The sequence below is a fragment of the Vigna unguiculata genome, chromosome 4 (assembly GCF_037176805.1).
Source record: "Vigna unguiculata cultivar grain cowpea cultivar isolate G323 ecotype 2 chromosome 4, ASM3717680v1, whole genome shotgun sequence".
Taxonomy (NCBI): domain Eukaryota; kingdom Viridiplantae; phylum Streptophyta; class Magnoliopsida; order Fabales; family Fabaceae; genus Vigna; species Vigna unguiculata.
In genome coordinates, this window is record NC_140795.1 from 47,029,269 (window position 1) to 47,050,146 (window position 20,878).

Here is a 20,878-nt window from a genome sequence, read left to right on the forward strand (position 1 = left end):
TTAATTAGTATTCTAATTTCTTAAGAGATTAGTTCCATGACTTTCAACTATGAGAACACCTATGGTCCAATCTTTAATTTAGAAAAAAAAATGTCAACTTCTTACCAAAGAATATGACAACCATAATTAATTATTTGTTTAAATAAATAGAGAAGTTTGAAAAAAAATAGAAAAATCATAATTAATAAATATTTAAGATTGTGTGGACTAAAACAATTATAAGAGAAGTTTATAAAGAAAAGATAAGTTTTTCTCCATTAGATTGGTTGGATAGAAAAATGAAAAGAATAAAATTGTGTTTTTCGTTGTAAAAAACATATATTCAACCTTAATTTCAAAAGTATTATGTTATATTATCTTATTCTAAGAAAATATAATGTTTTATTATGTAACATTATTTGGTTCATAATATATATATATATATATATATATATATATATATATATATATATATATATATATTTGAATGCTAAATAAAGTTTGAAATAAAAACCCAAGAGTTTGTTTGAATAAATATTTCTATAAGAATTTTAAAAGGAAAAAAAATTCACGGTTGAAATTAATATATGTATAAAAATATAAAAAAAAATATAGAAGTTATCTAAAAAAGTTTCAATGAATTAACTTATACGTAAATCAATTTTATTTTTGGAGTTTTCTCTGATAAAACTCATCGTGCTTATGTTAATCCAAACATACTCGAATATAAATTGATATTAATAGTTAAATTTATAACAAGTTTTCACTTTCTTGATATGGGTTTGAATTGAATTATTGGCCCATCTTTCTTACAAGGTGAATAAACCCTTATTAGGAAAACTCCTTTTAGTTTCCAAAAGTGTTTTCTCATTTTATCACCTTCATTTTTTAAAGAAATAAAATTAAACACTAAAATATGGAAGGTTTAATAGTTATGGAAATGCATGGTGATGTTTTAGAACTTCTTTTACGTACGTTTTTTCTTTATTATGTTATAATATGAATATCCTGTGCCATTCATGCAGCAAACATTGTTTTTATCAACTACTAGTAATAGCAAAGCATTAATTATCAAGTATCAATAGAGATACAAAAAAAGAAGAAAACTTAGAAAAAATTCAAGGAGTTCAGGGAAAATCATTTCAATAGAATTACTACAAAATATGTTATATATATATATATATATATATATATATATATATATAATAATAATAATAATAATAATAATAGTAGGGACATATTTGTGTGTTATAACTTGGATAATCTTAATTCATCCAAGATTTGGCATAATAACACAATAATTTTAACTAAATTCTTAAAAAGAAAACCATGCATGGTAATTATGTATATAGAACTTTAACCAATCAAAAATAGAATATAAAATTTTATCGGAGCCAAACTTTTGTATATATGCAGATAATCAAATAGATTAGGTCAGATTAGCTCGTATTACTAATTCTAAATCACATACAATGTTCTAAAATAATTTTTAAGACCTTTAAATAAGATATAACAAAAAGTATTTTTTATCTCTGTTTTACTTAAAAAAAATCAATTATGATATTTAGTAATAAAAAAAACTATATATATATATATATATACACACACACTAATTAGCTATGATCATCATTAATTATTATTATTATTCTTTTTATTCCTACTAATTATCATCATTGATTATAAACCATCCTTCATCCTTATCATGTTTAAGTTGATTATGTGAATTTCTAATATTTCCCTTATTATCTTGTCTTGTAATAGTGAAACAAATTGAAAAATGTAAGAACTTGTGCCAAATTCAAATGAAAAAATAAATAAATTAATAAGTGTCACTCTTTTAAATATATAAATCCTACAACAATTTTTTAATTAATTAACTCTTTTGTTTGAATTAATAATCAATTAGTGAGGGCCAAGACATTTCCCTGGCTACCCTGCTACGCCAAAGAGTAATAATTGTAAAATTAATTATTCATTACTAGTTAGTAAGTAACGCTATTTTAAATATGCATTTCTATTTACAAATATAATACTATGCCTGCAATAGACACATCGCATGCTGAACTTTTATGGAGATAAACCAAAACATTTCATTTCATTTTTTCTTTCTATAAAGAAAAAAATTAGGTGGTGACAAGAATTACTATATTTTTGTCGAATTATTCTGGTATGGTTCACCATTAATTAAGCAGCAAAAAAGGAAAATTGAAGTTAGAAGAGGTTGAATCAGATCTCTGAATCAGCTTCTGCATTGCATTCCACAGAGATATATACTTTAGGATTGGTTCCCAAGAAATTTTCTGTTGAATATCAATCACAGAATTTTTGAATTTGAAGATGAATCTTTGTGCTTGTGCAGAAACCAGAGAACTACGAGGCTGCAAAGATCTTTTTGATTTCTTCTGGGGATTCAAAAGGGAGAGCATTCTTCCAAGTACTCTCTAGAGGTAACAGTTAATCTCTTCATTTTTAACAAACACTCATCATTGTCGTTTACCTGTTTGTAATTAGGCAGCAGTTAATGTTTTCACATGTAAGATATTCACTACGTACCCCAAATGAAAACCATTTAAAATAGTGTGAGAAAACTGCAAAATGTGTAATAATTTGACATGTAGAAAGTTAATTGGGTTACTTTTGATCAAGGATTTATGGAAAGATGGAAGGAACATTGAGACACCTAGGCCAAAACCTGAGTGTTCAATGCTGGGATCACTCACACAAAATGGAATCAACTCAGATATTCTGACCCCTTTTTGATTCTTTCAAAAATAGCCCAATTTGGAAGAGATAGCCAAATTAAAGACCTCCTAATTGTCCCTTTTGGTGGAGATTAAAGTTGGTGCTGCTAGAACACCACCACCTTTTTGAACATCTATTGATGACACCCTTCACAATTATTTGATAAAAAAATCCTAAGGGGGCATCACTTTCTGTCCCAAAAGCTTTTCCATTACATGCTTGTTCCATGCATCCTAGTCTGCTTTGTCAGAAAAGATAGCAATGCACTGCTCTCATTGCTCTTTGTGCAGAGATACATGGCTCTGTCTATGGCTTTCATGTTGCCTAAGCAATTTCATTCACTCACGACACAGTGTTTGCATTGTTCAAATCTTCAAACAACGTCCAATGACATCAACACTATGTGTGTTTCCTTTTCCGAATGTTTTTTTCTCTGTGGACAACACTGCTCTTAGGGATTAGATTAGATTAGATCTACCAGAGAAATAAAGCATTTGTTTGTGCATGCAGCATAAACTTGGAAAAATAGTTTGGACTATGCAGCTTTTTCTTTTGTTTTTCCAACACACCTTTTGCTTTATGGAAAAGAAAATTAGTAATGGACCAGTTGCGTAATATATGTTAATTAGTTGCATTTTTCCCTTGTGATTGAGTTCAGCCAGGACCATGAGTGATAACAAAGATATTATAGAATTTTCATCGACACAGAATCAAAAAACATACACAGTGCAGATTTTTGTCTCTGTACACAAAAGTTTGGTCTGAAAAAACTAACAAAACGAGTCTCACAGTTTAAAAATTACTGGATGATTAGGTCATTCAGTATATATTTGCATACATTTTCACAAACACTTACCAGAAAAACAAATGAATATTTGTGAAAGAGATTATCTGAATCATCAATACTCACTAGTCTTGATATATTAGGTAACAAAACAATTTAAACTTGTGCACTTTTGAGACATGAATCCTATCCATTACCAACCTCAAGGAACATTCCTTGGCACATTCATAAGATACACTTCTGATTTCCTTAAAAATATTCTAAAATATGTGTGTAGTGCAGAAAGATCACAAGCAAAGGGAAACTCAGGTGTGGTTTCTTGAATTCTATAGTTGCAGAGGTATATGGTTTGGTGTAATGTTCACAATTTGCAACCTTAATTTCATCAATAAATTAAAACTTTGATGCATAAAGTGACATGTCTGTATGCTAAGAATGAGACTCATCATTGGACAAGAAAAAGAAATGACATTTTTTTTTCTCTTTTTACCTTCAATTTGCTGAAGAGAAAAATGGGTTAGCGCACTCATGCCAACATAGTGTTCCTTTCCTAGGTGTCAACTAAGAAATTTATGCTTAAATAACAGTAGCAGTCACATGGTGCCATGGTCAAATAAATTTTGGTTTCTACTTTTTGAGTAAAAATTCTATCTTATAACTTTTTTATTTTAATTTATATATAATCTAAATTTATTTGAACCAGAAAATTATTATTATTTATTTATTTATTTATTTTTCTCTTTAATATATTTATGAAAAAGTATATCTAAATACACCCATATACCTTATATTGTTGTCAGTAAAATAAATTTATTAACTTTGGTTAATCATATATAATTTATTTCATATATAGATATATATTTGATCTCTTTTTGCTTTAGAAATTATTATAAATTTGTCGTATCCAACTCTAAGTGTCTGAGTTGATTACCTCACCCTAAGTTTATGGAAAAAATATATAAGTTTTGATTTTTATACAACATGTCCTATGAAAGATGTCCTATGAAAGGGATATATAATAAGCATTAAATATGGCTAGTTCTAAGAAAATATTTAATTGAAACTTGTAAAAATATCTAAGTCTTCAAAAGGCAAAAACCTCGTTAGAATGTTAAAGAAAAATCCCAATGCAACATAATTTTAATTAGCAAGCAATAATTCTAACATGAAGTTATTAAAAGCTCCAAAGAGCACTAAAATACCCTTAGCATCTATTTTTTTAGCTTCTTTTTACTAGTTTAATTAAGTTAAATCAATTTTAAAATTTTGTGATTTTTTTTTTCTTTTCACTTTGGAGCAAACCTCAAACGAGTTTGATAGCTAAGAAATTAAAGAGAAACTGTGATTTGTAAGAATTATTAGTTATTAAGTTTGAGAATCCCTCAAGTAATAAACTTTGGTTAGAAATATTGTGAGTACTATAGAATAATCTAAATTCTGAGTTCCCAAATCCATAAGCATATTCATTGAAGTATGATGAATTTGGCATAACAAGATGGATAGCGACTTGAAGATTGTGGTTCAAATCAATTAGTAATCTTTCAACTTGTGAAGACAATGACGTGCTAAAAGAAACCCTACTTTACCTTTAATGAAAATTCGTTTCGTATATGAGTTTCATAGAATTGATCTTTGAAAAGGAAAAAACGGAGAGAACAAAATTTTGATTTTCAATGGTTATTCTCCAATTTCATAGTTTTTTAAAAGTTTCAGTTACTAACTCACGAAAACTTCAACTTTGATCTTTTTACTTCAAAATATTCCCATCTCATTGCCCTTTTAATCTTATAATCCTTTTCACTTTTAGAAAAAAAAGATTGTAATTAATTTTTTATTTTATTTTTTGAAAAACTGAAATAATAATTTGCAAACCAAACATTTTATGATGACACGATGAGAAGATGTAAAAAACAGAAACCCACTACAGTTTCGTATGATAATTAAACAAAGTGGTGTCCATCTCACTCAAGCACCAACGTTAGAGATAGATGCATGACGATGTTATATCTTCTCTCTGATTAACCTATTTTTTTTAATAAAAAAAAGTGATATTATAAAACATTTATTGTTAAAAAAATACTGTTTCTCCTTCTATATTGTAAAAATTTCAAAATAAAATACTATAAGTTATGAGTGCTTTAATAATTTAAGAAGATAATAAATATAAAATAGAGACACGGGAATATAGCAGATAATTATTCTCTATTTAAAAGGTCAAATATTATTTAGATTTATTTCATATCAATCTTGTTAATATTAATACTGAAAGTGGTCATATGTGCTTTATATAAAGGTGCATGTGTTTGGTAACTGGTGAATATTGTATGTGCATATGTGGTAACATTTTTTTAACCGAAAATAGGGTAGTTAATACATAATTAAGAACTTTATGGTTCAATCACTTCTAATTACATAACGTTATATATATATATATATATATAACATATTAAATGAAGGTTGGTGGGAATGTTTTTTTTTTATATTATGATATATGAATAAATAAACTTGTATATATATATATATATTATGAATTATTATATGATGTATAAAAGTGTGAATATAAGTAATATTGGACTCTTTATGGAAACTGGTTTTCCTTTTAAATTATTACAATAATTTTAATTTATTTAATATCTTATTTTAAAATTTATGTGATTATAATTTTTTTTATTAATTGACACATTAAAGAGAAAAATATGTATTTCTTGAGATTAGACTTTTTATAATATCACTTTGTTTACTTTTAATATTTATTTTTGTACAAAATCATTTAATAAATATTTGAAGAAGTACCCGAGACAAATTTAATATTCATTCCATATTGAAAATGAAAATTGAGTATAAATTTTTATTTTAAAAATAGAGATGTGTATATATACATAGTTTGATTTATTAGTTGTTATGGTGTTAAAATTGTGCTATGTATATGTTTTTTAATCTAAATTTATATAAATTTCTTTTAAATAATATCAAAATCAATAGGTTCCAAATAAGACTATATTAGACATAATAAATTTTGACATCTTAGCTATATATTAACATTCCAAAATTCATTAGTCATTTACCATAATGAAAATTTATTAAAAAATAATAAAATAAAATAAAACAAATCATGAGAGGCTATATCAAATTGATGATGATAAAAATTATACTTCATAAAATATAGATAAATTATACTCATTATTAAAAAAAATCTAAATAAATACTTTGAAATAAAACGTTAAACCACTTATATGATTCCTTATGAATAAAAACAAAATTAGCTAACTTATTATTAGGACAATGATTTTCTCATGAAAAACATGAAAAATTTTAAACTATATATATTTATAACAATACAAGTACCGACATACATTATTTTTCTCTAAAACTCTAAAAAACCAATTATTGATCCAAAAAACTATGATAAACTAAAATAGAATCTCAAAATAAATAAGTTAGATGAGTAAATATTTTATTAATATGACGTGTTTAACTGTAAAAATATGATTATCATTTAATAGTTTTAGGAAGTGAAGTGTTGTTTCTATAATTTTAATACAATTGAGCTGGTATTTCAAAATTTTAAAAATGACTTCATAAATAATGAGTTTAATGAACAATTCCTTCAATCAATGGAAATTCACTATTGGTGATACCATAAGGAAAACGAAATTAATGGTTGGATTTGGAAATGCAATTTACTTCATAATAAAAATGAAAATAGAAAAAGATAAAGGGAATTTTGATGGCACAAAAAGTAGGCACACACCACTTAGGAATCTCTCTCTTTTTTTTAATATAAGCTTGATGATGATTGAGATATGCATTTTTACACGGAATATAATATATGCTTTCATAACATTGCCATTTCTCTAACATTCCTTGATTATGCATACTTGTTCAAGTGATGTAATTGGAGCAAATGTAAAGAAAATGGGGTAGGCCAAACATTGATTAGATTAAAAACTAAAGAAGAATTTAAATGTTCTTTCACGTATCTGTTCATTCAAAAAAATTATGTTTTTATAAGAAAATATTTAACTAAAAATTATATTTATAAACCCCTTTTAATAAAGTTGACAGCTTGGCTCATTCCTCAAAAAAAAAAAAATCAGATCCAAATAAAAATGAATTTTTTTTCTAAGCAAATGTTGTCTTATATTTAGCAAACAAGTTAAATCTATATATCATCAGTTGCTAGTTTCCATGCCTACATTATAACTTGTAAGCAATTAGAATACTTGAAAAATTATGAGAGTGTTTGACAATGACAATGCCAAAGAAATTACTCAGGTTAAATATAGCTCATTTTCCACGTGGAATAGTTGTGTCTTGAATTATGACAGCATCGTAGGTTGTTACTTATATTATAATTATAACATATAATAATATTCACAGTTCTCAGGGTTTGGTTACGTGGATGAGGAAGAGTAGTTTCGGACGTGTTGAAGCATGCAGCAGTCACGTGTCGGAGAGGTGAAGAGAGTGTGTGTGGAACAATCCACCCAATGTTAAGCACGATTAGTTCACACCCTTTAATGCAAATCGTAACGCCCTATGCTCACAACAGAAAAAGTCTTTAGCTTTTTGCATTTATCTGCTGTGTGTAAGACCGTTAATAAATAACCAGCTACATGGAACCAGGCAACAAACAAAGAGTAACGTTTTGATGTGGCATGTGTTTTGGTTTGGCATGCTATAGGTGCAGCTGCAAAGTGAAAAGCCTAGTGTCCCATTACAAGGAGCTAAAGACAACAATGATCCATCTCCATCTGCTATATATATATATATATATATATGTATATAATATGTGTGATAGAATGTCCAAAAGAGTTTAAAGCTGTGTTGTGGTGGGGGGTTGAGCTCAGTGCACAGTGATTTGTGACTGAAAGTGCCAAAACATGTTCATCAGGAAGCAGAACCCACTTTGCTTTGTGATTCTCTTGTTGCCCTCTTAGATTGGTGAAGTTCAGAGTTCTGGTTTGGTTGGTTAGTGCATTATTTGGTGTATATCTTTCTCATGGCGGGTGGACAGAGACAGCAGAGGCTCAATAAGTCATGCATTCTTCTCATAGGTAAGCTTTTTTTAGTCCATTTTGGAGTTTTCAACCGTCTTATTGCACTTGAATTTGCTTAGGATAGTTGCTGTTGAGAATCATGGTTGGATGAGAAGAGGGAAGTATCATAAATAATCCCAATGATGACTTTTTTGTCTCTAGTTCTAAACAAATGTGTGTTTTTCACCATCTTTTGAGAATAACTTACTGAGATGGATCTTTAAAGGGATTGGTTTGTGTTGTGATTCTTGTCTTGGGATACTATATTCACCCAAAATATATTTTCTGAGTATGTGAAAAAGGAAAACGTCCCTTGAAAACTGAGAAGCACAGATTGTATTCTAGCATTTTATAAAATATCAGAGAAAAGACAGAGTCAAGAATCTAACAAATATTACAAGTCTAGTGTTCTTCTTGCCCTTTCTGACTTTCTATTAGGCCAAGTTTATTTGGGGTTAAAGCTTAACTTTGACATGTTTGTTGGTGCACTTTGGCAGCCATTGCAGGAATAGAGAGGTTTGCATTCAAAGGGGTGGCATCTAATCTGGTGACATACCTAACTGATGTTGTGAAGTTGAGTAACTCATCTGCAGCAAAGATGGTTAACAGTTGGGTAGGCTTTACTTCCATAATGCCATTGCTGGTGGCACCCATTGCCGACGCATATTGTCACAAATATTCCACCATAATGGTCTCATCTTTTCTGTATTTTGTGGTGAGTCACCCTCCACAAATTTGCTTTCACCCATTCTTTCACATTTTTATGTATTTTTGTAGCAGGACAAAACTTAAATGCAATCATCTAGGTGCTTTTATTACTTGTTTTCTAGTTACAGTTGAACTTTCTCTTCAAAAATTTCCACAAAATAAGTCACTAAGGTGCAATTTCAATTTTGAGTAGAGAACAGTATGAAAAAAACAAATCTAAAGACATGCATATAACTTTTGTCCTTAGTTATATATTGGAGCTTTACCATAGCTCTTGATTCTTCTGGCTCCTAACTTTATTGGCCACTTCTGAATTTAAATATGAAACATGTATGTGGCTGGTAATTTAGCTGACCTACTTTGTGTAACATATGATTAGGATATCCATTGAGTCTGTAAATTGGAGTCCGAGTCATATGCACTCTTCTCACATAAGGATATTTCAGTTTTTTTTGGACCAATTAGAGAGTTTTACTACCTTTGAAATCTGATTCTCTTCACCCCACCAAAATATCTGATCCAAACTTTGATTAAAAAAGAAAACTGATGAAAAGAGTTTCATTGGTGAGGAAGAACATGTGATACTTCATCATATTAAAGAACTGGTATTTTCTTCTGCATCAGTAGAACAAATTTCACACCAGACATAAATTATCAAACACTAGAAATTTCTGATGGAATATTCCAAGCATAGCTAGGGGTAAATGCCTTTACTTGAACACTATTTTATAGCTCTGCAAGCTGCAGCAAGCAATCTTAGGTTCTGAATTTGATATGTTTAGCCTCATGTCATAGATAAATATCCATTTATAGTAATTCACACAAATAGTACACGTGGAAAATCTTGTTTTTGTGTGCATCCACTACTGGGAAATAGTAATGTTCATGTCACCTTCACTGTAGTAACTCAAAATTGATACAGTATGTTCTTATTTAGAAGCTTATCATGATTTATGTCCTGTATCGACTAGGACAAGATCTCAATAATTGAAATAGTTACTACCTCGTTTCTGTTCTAATTCTTATCTGTTGAGTTAGAAGGATATCACACAGATTAAGGAACAGGAGTATTATTGTCATCATTTATAATAAAATAATTTTTAACTTCCTAACATGACATAACATAAGGGCATGATTAAAAAACAGTAATTAATATTAGTGGAATGGATAAATGCAAATAAAGTTTTATTTCAAAGTGGACTTTGAAATGGAAATCAATGGCATGCAACTTCATGGAAGTAACTCAAGTGAAGTTGTCACCAAATATACAGTGCACAAGTAACACAAAGCAACGATAATTATATTATTATAAATTTTTTGTCTTACTTTAACTTTAGAAAAAAGCATACCACTACTCTTTTTTTCAAGTTATTAAAATAAGAATTATAGCACCACTAGCTAAAAGGCGATCATTATTGAAACAAATCCCTCGGTGAAATAACCTAAAGTTATTTACCAGTTATAGTGTCATGCAGAATTGATTTGATATCTTGAATTCATATCAATAGGGTAATTTATTCATCAGAAAACATAAGTAAGACCAATGTACACAGTGATTTTTGAAGTGCTTGACAAATTTCCATATTATTAGTATGTGGTTTTGTTACATTATGAACATGTACAGTGACATGGCAGCATTTTGTGGATGCTTCTGCTAGTAACTATATTTTGTTCTGTGTTCTTTTCTTAGGGACTTGTAGCATTAACAACAACAGCATTAGCAAGGTCATGGCATCACAGAAACAGAACAATGTCTTCTTCATTTCTCTCTCTGTCTCTCTACTTAATTTCATTAGGCCAAGGTGGATATAACCCATCTCTGCAAGCCTTTGGAGCAGATCAACTTGGTGAAGAGGAAGAATTGCCTTGTAGCAAAGATGATAAAAGTTACAACAAAAAGACCCTATTCTTCCAGTGGTGGTATTTTGGTGTTTGCAGTGGAAGCCTTCTGGGTGTCACAGTCATGTCCTACATCCAAGACACTTTTGGATGGGTGCTAGGATTTGCCATCCCTGCTATTTCAATGATCATGTCCATTTTGATTTTCTCTGGTGGAAGCCCTATATATCTATATAAACAGCATGAGGTCCTTGAAGCTAAGAAGCCCCTCATGAACATTTTTCAAACCATAAAAGCTTCTGCATTGAGATGTTTCCATTGTGAAATTACCCTACCAAATGACAATTCTGAAGTGCTGGAGCTAGAGTAAGTTCCACTTTCATAGAAACTCACATTCAGACTTAATTGCACCACTCATTCCTTATTATCACTGAAATTCAATTTTATCTCCCTGTTTTACCATGCAAATGTGGTCATCTACTGTTTTAATGGTACAATTTTGGTTCATCTTTTAACTTGACAGATGTAGCAATGCATGAGAGGTTCTTGTCAGCATTTATACTAAATATTATATAGGAGTAGCAGAAGAACAATTAAGCTTTACATTTACTACCATGACATACTCAATGTACTTAACATGATGAATATTTGTTTTTCTTGTTTTAGGCTTCAAGAGAAACCTCTCTGTCCTGAAAACTTGGAAAGCCTCAAGGATTTGAATAATGATTCTGAAAGTGGCATGTATCTGCTAAAAAATGTGAAGGTTATGGTGAGGCTTTTGCCCATATGGACAATGCTTCTAATGTTTGCAGTGATTTTCCAGCAGCCTGCAACATTTTTCACAAAACAAGGCATGACCATGAAGAGGAACATTGGTGCAGATTTCAAGATCCCACCAGCCACACTCCAAAGTTCTATAACACTGTCCATAATACTACTGATGCCACTGTATGACAAAATATTCATACCAATCACTCAGGTGATTACTAGGCAGGACAAGGGTATAAGTGTGCTGCAAAGGATGGGAATTGGAATGGTTCTCTCAATCATAGCCATGGTTATTGCAGCTCTAGTTGAGACTAGAAGGCTTGAGATTGGAAGGCAAATGAGAAATGCAGGATTGCATTCAGAGACAGTGCCTCTAAGCATTTTCTGGCTGCTGCCACAGTACATTCTTCTTGGCATCTCAGACATTTTCACTGTTGTTGGCATGCAAGAGTTCTTCTATGGTGAAGTTCCCAGGACAATGAGAACAATGGGAATTGCCTTGTACACAAGTGTTTTTGGGGTTGGAAGCTTTGTGAGTGCACTGCTGATTACACTAGTTGAAGTTTACACAAGTTCAAAGGGAATACCAAGCTGGTTCTCTGATGATATGGTGGAAGCACGTTTGGACAGTTACTATTGGCTTCTAGCATGGTTAAGTGCAGCGAGTCTGCTACTGTATGCACTCTTGTGTAAATATTACCTCAAGAAGAGCGATTCAGATAGTGAATATTGAGGGGCTTTTTTTTTTTCCTTCTAGGTCTTATATCTTATCTTCCTTTTGAGCAATAGTTTGTTGAACTACGTGACCTCATATTCAATAACAGTAATTATCATCCCTGTGTGTTTCATGTTACCAAGAGTCAAAAAGATAAAAACTTGCTGAAATTTTCAAGTTTTGAATGCGAAAAACAAAAACTATTCAATTTCAACATAACTAATTATTGATGTAAAAAGTAGAAAGTTGAGTACAATATAAGAATGATATCGAGTTCAGATTCTATTCCAGATATCTTTGTATTGTTCTCTAATAAGCATTCAAAGATACACTATATTGATATTTTCAACTCTTTTTTAATATATTTAAAATTTTTAAAATCAGTGGCCATCAATATATTTTGAAGGCACATTAGAAGAACAATATAGAAAAATTCAACAGAGAATCCATATTCAAATAAAAGTTATAAATTCATTGTCTTAAGATATTGCGTTAGAGATGATATCAATTCTAAATCTAGATTTTTTATTGGGTTTTCTTGTGTTGTCGTTTATGGAGCATTAAAAATATATCGATGTTGGTATATTAAATTTTTTGTTAATATATTTTAAAATATTAAAATTTATGTCTATCTATATATTTTGAAGACACAATAAAATATCAGTATAAAAATTTTACTAAAAAAATTCAAATTCCACAATTTCATATATGTTGATTAGACTTATATTTCATTATTATTATATATTGGTATTATATATGATAACTAAAATATCCGATTATTACATCATAACAAATTATAAATTAGCATATATTGGTTAAAATATAAGATCCCATGTAAACTACCAAACCCCTCCAGCACTATATTAGGTTTCTTCTGCATGATTGAAACAACTATAGTGTGGATATGCTTTGAAAGTGAAGAAAAACAATAATAATAATAATAATAATAATAATAATAATAATAATAATAATAATAATAATAATAATAATAATAATAATAATAGAAAAAAGATAAGTGGGTGTGGTGAGATATGAACCCCACAATGTCCTAATGTGGATTGTCCAATGTCCATAATGGCCAAAGTTAGGATTCTCAGAATTTTGTCGGTCAAATGTTTCTAAAGATTTGAATAGAATTTAACCTATTCATTAAAAGGAAGGTTCCTTAAGTACACATGCTCCTTTCATCAAGCTTCTTAGTTCATGTTCTTTTTTTGTGGATTCCTTCAAAGCTTCCACAAATAATTATTTAAAGCCTTAAATTTTTATTCTATCAATTTTCTTAGTTACACTCATGCCTCTTTTAATCTTAAAATAAATAAGTATTTTTGTTTTTATCCTTTATCTATGTTTTTAGATCAATACTTATTTATTTTAATACTTTTAATTTAATAAGTCACACATATATCACGTTACCTTATTTCATTAATTTAAAAGTAATATATTCACTAAAATTTAGAGCATTATTATCCATTCAAAATATCATTAAAAATAGATTAATTTCATTATAGAAATAATATTGTTATTTATAAAATATATAAAGAGATTCCTTCTTTTGTTTCCACATTTCAAAATATCAATTTTACCTTTTAAAATATAATTATTTATTAAATCTTTTGAAAATTGACCATTACTTTTACAATTTTTTTTTATAAAATCGTCCGTCTTTGTTCTTCTCTTTTTCTCTATTTATCAACAATTATTCTCTTATCTTTACTTATATATTTCACTTTATATTTAATAAATATAATTTTATTTTATCACCTATTAATATAATATTACTTACTAATATAATTTTATTTTATCACCTACACTTAATATCATATATATTTGAAAAATGCGTACACACAAGTGCGACAACGCCTGTGTATACGCTGGTGTTTATAGTTCAAATCATAAAATATACAAAAATTAATCTCATAATCTATTTTTTTTATTTTAATTTAGTAAAACATAGTTGTTTAAGTGAGCTTTCCCTGTTTCTGATTCACCAACAAAACAAATAACATGAGATACAGAGACTAAAAATATTAATCCACTCCCATTAAATTAATAGTAGAGTTATCCACTCAATTGAATATTTATTAATTATAAAAAAAGTTATTTTGAATGTTCAATTAAACAAAAGTTAAAAAAAAATAAAAAGAAATATTTAGAATTTCAGACAAAAATTTTTTAGTAATAAGATTTGACTAAAAATACCTAAAATTTATGAATTACTTAAAAGTTAATTAAACTTAAAAAAACATATAAAGTAGCAACCTAGCAATGGAACATGCATTTTATGAAAGTAACATACATTTTAAGGATTTGAAACGTGAGAGAAAGAAACTGTTTATATATATGTGAATATATATTCAATAACTTACTTGATTTGTTTTTGGTGTGTGATGAAACATGGGATTGAAGAGAGTGAGTTACTCAGTTTGGTGTTTTGTTTTTGGTTTGGTAGGTTTATTGATGATAGCAGCAAAGGGAGAAGATGATGATGATAAGCACAAAGAATACTCAGCAATTTATAACTTTGGAGACTCAAATTCAGACACAGGAACATTTTCTGCAGCATTTGCAATGGTTTTTCCTCCCAATGGTCAAAACTTTCCTGGAAAAATCCCTACAAGAAACTGTGATGGCCGACTCATCATTGATTTCATCAGTAAGCACAAACCAAATCTTCTATTTTACATTTTTCCTAAAGAATATTCAACAACAAACAACTAAATTTAATGTTAAATGTGTTTTTAGTTCTTCAACATGAAATCGAAATTTGATTATGTTTCAAATTTCGATATAGTTGAGTCTTTAATGGATATGTCTCTAATGAATATAGTTTTCATAACTTAATTTTTTATATATATCAAATAATGTTTTAGGTCGATGTTTGAATCTCTTATATCTTTTGACATGTTACAACTCAATTATCAATTTGGAATGTCATTTAACATATAACAAAATTTAGTGTCATTAAGTTAAAAAAATTACATCTATATTTTAAAGTTTAAGAATCAAAATATATTGAAAATTGTGACATAGATGAATTTTAATTTTACCTTCAAGTTTAAAAACTACACACATGTTAAAACCTTAAATGGTTTAATATACTTTTGGTCCTTCAAGCTTCAGTGAAATTTGGAATTAGTCCCTCATCGAAACTTTTGACCAATTTAGTTCTTCATCTTTATAAATGCGTGAATTTAGTCCTTTTAATCAAATTTTGTTAAGTTTATTTGAAGTTTCAAATGCGTGTTATGATAATATTTGAGTTAACATTTAAACGAAAATTGGTCAAATGATGTAAACAATTCAAATACTATCATGAAATGCACTTGAAACGTCAGATAAACTTAACAAAAACTGGTTAAAAGTACTAAATTCATACATTTCTAAAGATGAAGGACTAAATTTGTCAAAAGTTTTGAAAAGGAATCAATTTCAAATTTCACTGAAACTTGAGAAACCAAAAACATATTTAACCCAATCTTAAATTTTAATAAGCTAGGATGAAACTCAAATCCTAATAATAAACCCATGATTAATTTCATAAAAAAAAAGTTGGTTTCTCTGTTTATCTCTTAATTTATGTTATTTTTTAATGTGTGCATATTTAGGTGAAGAGTTGAAGATGCCATACTTGAGTGCATATTTGGACTCCATTGGGTCAAATTTCAGTTACGGTGCAAACTTTGCAGCTGGTGGTTCATCCATACAAAAGACGGGCTTCAGCCCAATTACTTTTGGGCTTCAAATATCTCAATTCATACAGTTCAAGTCCAGAACAATGGCCCTTTACAATCAAACCTCTCAGAGCAGTTAGTTATCATTCCTCTATTTTTACAAATCTAAATTAGTCCACGATGATTTTAATTTTTTTTTATTTTGTAAGAAAATAATTAATTTTTTTTAATAATATTATTGGTGCATGCATATGATGTGTTTTGCATAATAGGGGTAGATGCACCTTTCAAAAATAGGTTACCCAAGTCCATAAACTTCTCCAATGCCCTATACACCATAGATATTGGTCAGAATGATCTAAGCTATGGTTTTATGAGCTCAGACATAAAATCAATCAGATCAACAATCCCAGATATATTGAACCAATTCTCTCTTGGATTGCAGGTAATGTGTTATTGCACAAAATTTATTACAATCAAATTTAATTAAATATTATAAATATTATATATCAGTTATTTTATTTTATTTTTTTTAGTTTGTTAGTATATTTCCTATTACATATAATCTTTTTTTAATCTAAATGATACACATTTTTTTTTATATTGTCTAGTAATTTATAGAGTATAGATTCTCTGCTGAACTTCTTGGTGTTGTTCTCTACTATCCGTTGAGCATTAAAAATACACTGATGTTTAGTTTTTTTCTCCAGCAACTTTTAAATGAAGGGGCGAGGTTCTTTTGGATACATAACACAGGTCCAATTGGATGTTTGTCAAGAAAAAACTCGATGAACAAATTCACATCTGAAGACTTGGATTCTGCTGGATGCAGAAAAAATGAGAATGAGATTGCTCAGGAGTTTAACAAACAACTTAAGGACATTGTGTTTGAGCTAAGAAAAAACTTCACTAATGTCATCTTCACCTATGTTGATGTCTACTCAGCCAAATATGAACTCATAAAAAATGCAAGAAATCAAGGTAAAATACTTTACTTTTTAACTTTAAGATAAAAAGAGTGCACATTGATTTCAATAGAGATAACTTTAAAATGACCAAACTTTTGTATTAAGGTTTAATTAGTAATTTAGTTTAGACTTTTGATTGATTTTGATCTTTATATTTTTTTATTCGATAGAGTTCTTATTTTTGTAAAAGGACTCAATGTGATCTTTTCTGTTAGGAATAATGATATTTTGACTCACTTTTTTTGATTCAATTTTAACCTACCATTTCAATCATCCTTAGATCATCACATCACTAAAAAAATCAAATCAAAATAGATAATTGAAGGATGATTAGAGTGATGGGTTAAAAGTGAGTAAAAAAAGTTGGTCAAAATATCATTATCATTTCCGTTAGATTGACGTTAACATCATTTGAAAATGTCACATGTTAAAATTCAAATTTGTCACATATCAAAATCTAGGTTATTTTCTACTTAAAAGATGACATGTGTTAAAATCAGGGTCATCTCTTACCTTGGAATCTCTCTGATTTTAACACGTGACATCTTTCAAGTAAAAAATGATTTAGATTTTGACAAATAACATACCTAAATTTTGACACATACCACTTTCAAATGTTATTAATGTCAATCTAGCAAAAAAAATCACATTGAGTCTTTTCTTTTACAAAAGTAGGAACTGAATCGAATCATTACTAAAACAAATTAATGACCTAAGTATGACAAATTATTAATTAAACCTTTTAATTGTACGAGGCAGGTTTTGTTAATCCAAAGAAATTCTGCTGTGGCACTAACAGTGTAATCTATATTGATTGTGGAAGAAAGAAGATGAAAAATGGAGAAGAAGAATACTACAAATGTAAACATCCATGGAAGTACCTTAGTTGGGATGGTGTGCACTATTCTGAAGCAGCAAATAAATGGTTTTCTACTCTCATTTTGAATGGCACTTTCTCTGATCCACCACTTCCTATAGGGATGCTTGCTTCTCAACTTCAAAAACAGATATTGGGGTTTTAGAAGTAACCAATTAATGCAAAAAAGAAAATGCTATTCCTTTTTTTCTTATTGTTACTCCTTTATCATTTCTACTTTTCTTACTAATAATGGAAATTAAGAAAAAGATATTAGTGTTGTATGGTGAATTAAGTACCAAACTCTTAGATGGAAATATCTAGTCTTTGTTTTGAACGAAATGATAAAAAAAAATTATTATGAATTTTTACTATTGTTCTATTTTTTGTATTATTAAAATATATTTATACATACCGATTTGATATTTTGAAATATATTATAATGTATTAAAATGAGTGTATTTTAAAAATACAACACACAAATAATATAAAAACACAGAAATTTAAATTCTAGAAAACGAGGAAAAATAAAGAAAAAATTAGGTAAAAAGTAAAATTATTTATATTAAGAAAAAGAGCGTAGGGAAAAAATAGGAAGTAGGTAGAAAATTAGACAATTATAATTGATTTAAAAGAATAATTGAACAAATCAAAAGTATCACATTAAACTTTTTATACATAAATTAGTTTTTTTAATTAAATTTTTTTTAATTCGATTATTAACAAGAACTCACACAAGACACACATGATAATAAAATGTAAAAAATATGACTATCATCATATATTTTATTATAAAATAATTATAAAAACCTATCATTAAATATATAAAATATTTAATATAATTTCTAAACTAAATTGTAAATAATATATAAATATAAATATCATTTTAAATTTTTTATACAAATATATAAATATAATTTTAAAACATATATAAAATATAAAATAAGAAAAGTTTGGGTGAGTTATGACTTCCCTCTTTCATAACCATGATCCCTCTCGCTTGACGGAAATAAATAAAATTAAACACCATGCATAAATAACTTTAAAAAAAAAGCATTAAACATGAAAATTGGAAGATATCAATTAATTTTTATGTTGAATTTAATAGTTACTATATATTATCGTAAACAAAATTAAGCAGTTAATTAATATAATAGTCGTTGATTTATTGTAATGTTTAAAACCTTTACTATATACATACACTATAGATTGTAAATATACGATAATGAAAATCCATAATCAATACATATATTTTTTAACGTATGATACATATTAAATACTTGGTTAAAAATGTAAGAAAATTGAAATATTATTATTATTATTATTATCTTTTTTATCAAAACAAGTCCATTTTTTTTTTAAATTTGGGCCATCAATTTTTGGACTAGGTTGGGTCACATTATTAACGTTAGCTTTTATTGACCTGAAACAATGTATATTAATTTAAAACTACTGGTGAATGAAAATATTCCCAAAATATTGCAAATATTCACAAAATACAATTTTCTTTAGTTGATATTGTGATATTTTGTATGTTGAATGTTTAATTAATTTACTTACGCTAATAATATTACTTAAATTTAATTTCTCTCAGATTTAAAGTTTTAAATATTTATATATTATATGAATTTTCAATTTTAAATACTTTACATCGTTTAGATCATAAAGACGACGACACAAATTTATTTCTATTATTTTCTTCACAATTAAAAAAAATCTCTTTACTTTATTTTTATCTAATCAAATAAAGCGTTTATCATCATTACCCGTGAAAACATTTGCCATTCTTCTTAATTTACTTTATTTATACATTTTACTTAAATTCAACAAATCAATTCATGAAACTTAATTCATTGTATTACAATTATTTAAAGAAAAATGAAAAAAAAATGGTCTATTTAACTTTAATGCTTCATCTAAAATCCTTTTTTTTAAAGAATACAATCAATCTAAATCACAAAAATATCAAAATACATCAAATCGAACCCACCATTATTATATTTATGTATGCATATCTATCAAATTCAAAACCAAATTTAATATTTTAAATTATTTATGATTCTTCAAATTTGTGAATGCAACCTTGTAAACAACCTTAAAACTAAAACCTTTTGTACCAACAAACAAATGTTAGCTAAGAATGATGTGTTGTTTAATGAATATGGGTGCTCAACAACTCAGCCATGTGCACATGAAGAAATAATGGGACATGCATGTTTAAAAGATGATGTAACAACTCAAACAAATGCACATGAAGAAATAATTTGATGTGTTGCATAAAAAATCTGAGCAACAACTTCAAAAAGGAAAGTTAAGATTCATCACATACGTGGGGAATGTAATAAATATCTGTTAGGAAAAAAGTGAGTGAGATTTTCTCCAAAATAGAAAAACAAAAATCTATTATCCAATATAATTTCTATTTTTATAAGCTAAAATCATTAAATTTTTTTCTACATCGTAAACATATGAACTACGAGTCTTCGAATCTTGATGTCACATTTTCTGCTGGATTCTTTTTATCGGTTTTTTGTTGATATTAAAAATGTACTATAATGATATATTAATTTTTTTAATATATTTTAAAATATTAAATTAGTTTTTATCAATATATTTTAAAAATTCAACCGATGATCTAAATTCATTATATTTATATGTTTTCTTTTACCCATGTTGTTGAACATTGATTTATAATTTATGTTTCTTTCAAATATTATCACCTACTTTTAATTTAAAATATTTAAATTCATTATTCAAAATAATGTTGAAAGTTTCGATTAGAGATAAAATCAATTTAGAATATATA

At 27.8% G+C, this 20,878-nt stretch overlaps 2 protein-coding genes across 6 annotated transcripts; both read left to right on the forward strand.

The window, feature by feature from the left end:
• Positions 1-2,036: 2,036 nt before the first annotated feature.
• LOC114182155 (Major facilitator superfamily protein) lies at positions 2,037-12,712 on the forward strand. Of its 5 annotated transcripts, none has more exons than XM_028068939.2 (6): positions 2,037-2,146; positions 2,339-2,426; positions 7,886-8,562; positions 9,042-9,259; positions 10,943-11,457; positions 11,758-12,712. In XM_028068939.2, exons 3-6 carry the CDS (start codon positions 8,508-8,510, stop codon positions 12,590-12,592), a joined length of 1,623 nt encoding a protein of 540 aa, XP_027924740.1. In that variant the 5' UTR covers positions 2,037-2,146; positions 2,339-2,426; positions 7,886-8,507; the 3' UTR covers positions 12,593-12,712. The 5 variants fall into 5 exon arrangements, with proteins under 5 accessions (XP_027924740.1, XP_085528851.1, XP_085528850.1 ...); XM_085672725.1 differs by having other exon boundaries at positions 7,893-8,562; XM_085672723.1 differs by having other exon boundaries at positions 2,055-2,199.
• Positions 12,713-14,971: 2,259 nt separating this feature from the next.
• LOC114180908 (GDSL esterase/lipase At3g27950-like) lies at positions 14,972-18,238 on the forward strand. Its single transcript, XM_028067203.2, has 5 exons — positions 14,972-15,230; positions 16,183-16,383; positions 16,521-16,693; positions 16,959-17,229; positions 17,976-18,238. The coding sequence occupies exons 1-5, from the start codon at positions 14,972-14,974 to the stop codon at positions 18,236-18,238; spliced, it is 1,167 nt and encodes a 388-aa protein (XP_027923004.2).
• Positions 18,239-20,878: the final 2,640 nt, after the last annotated feature.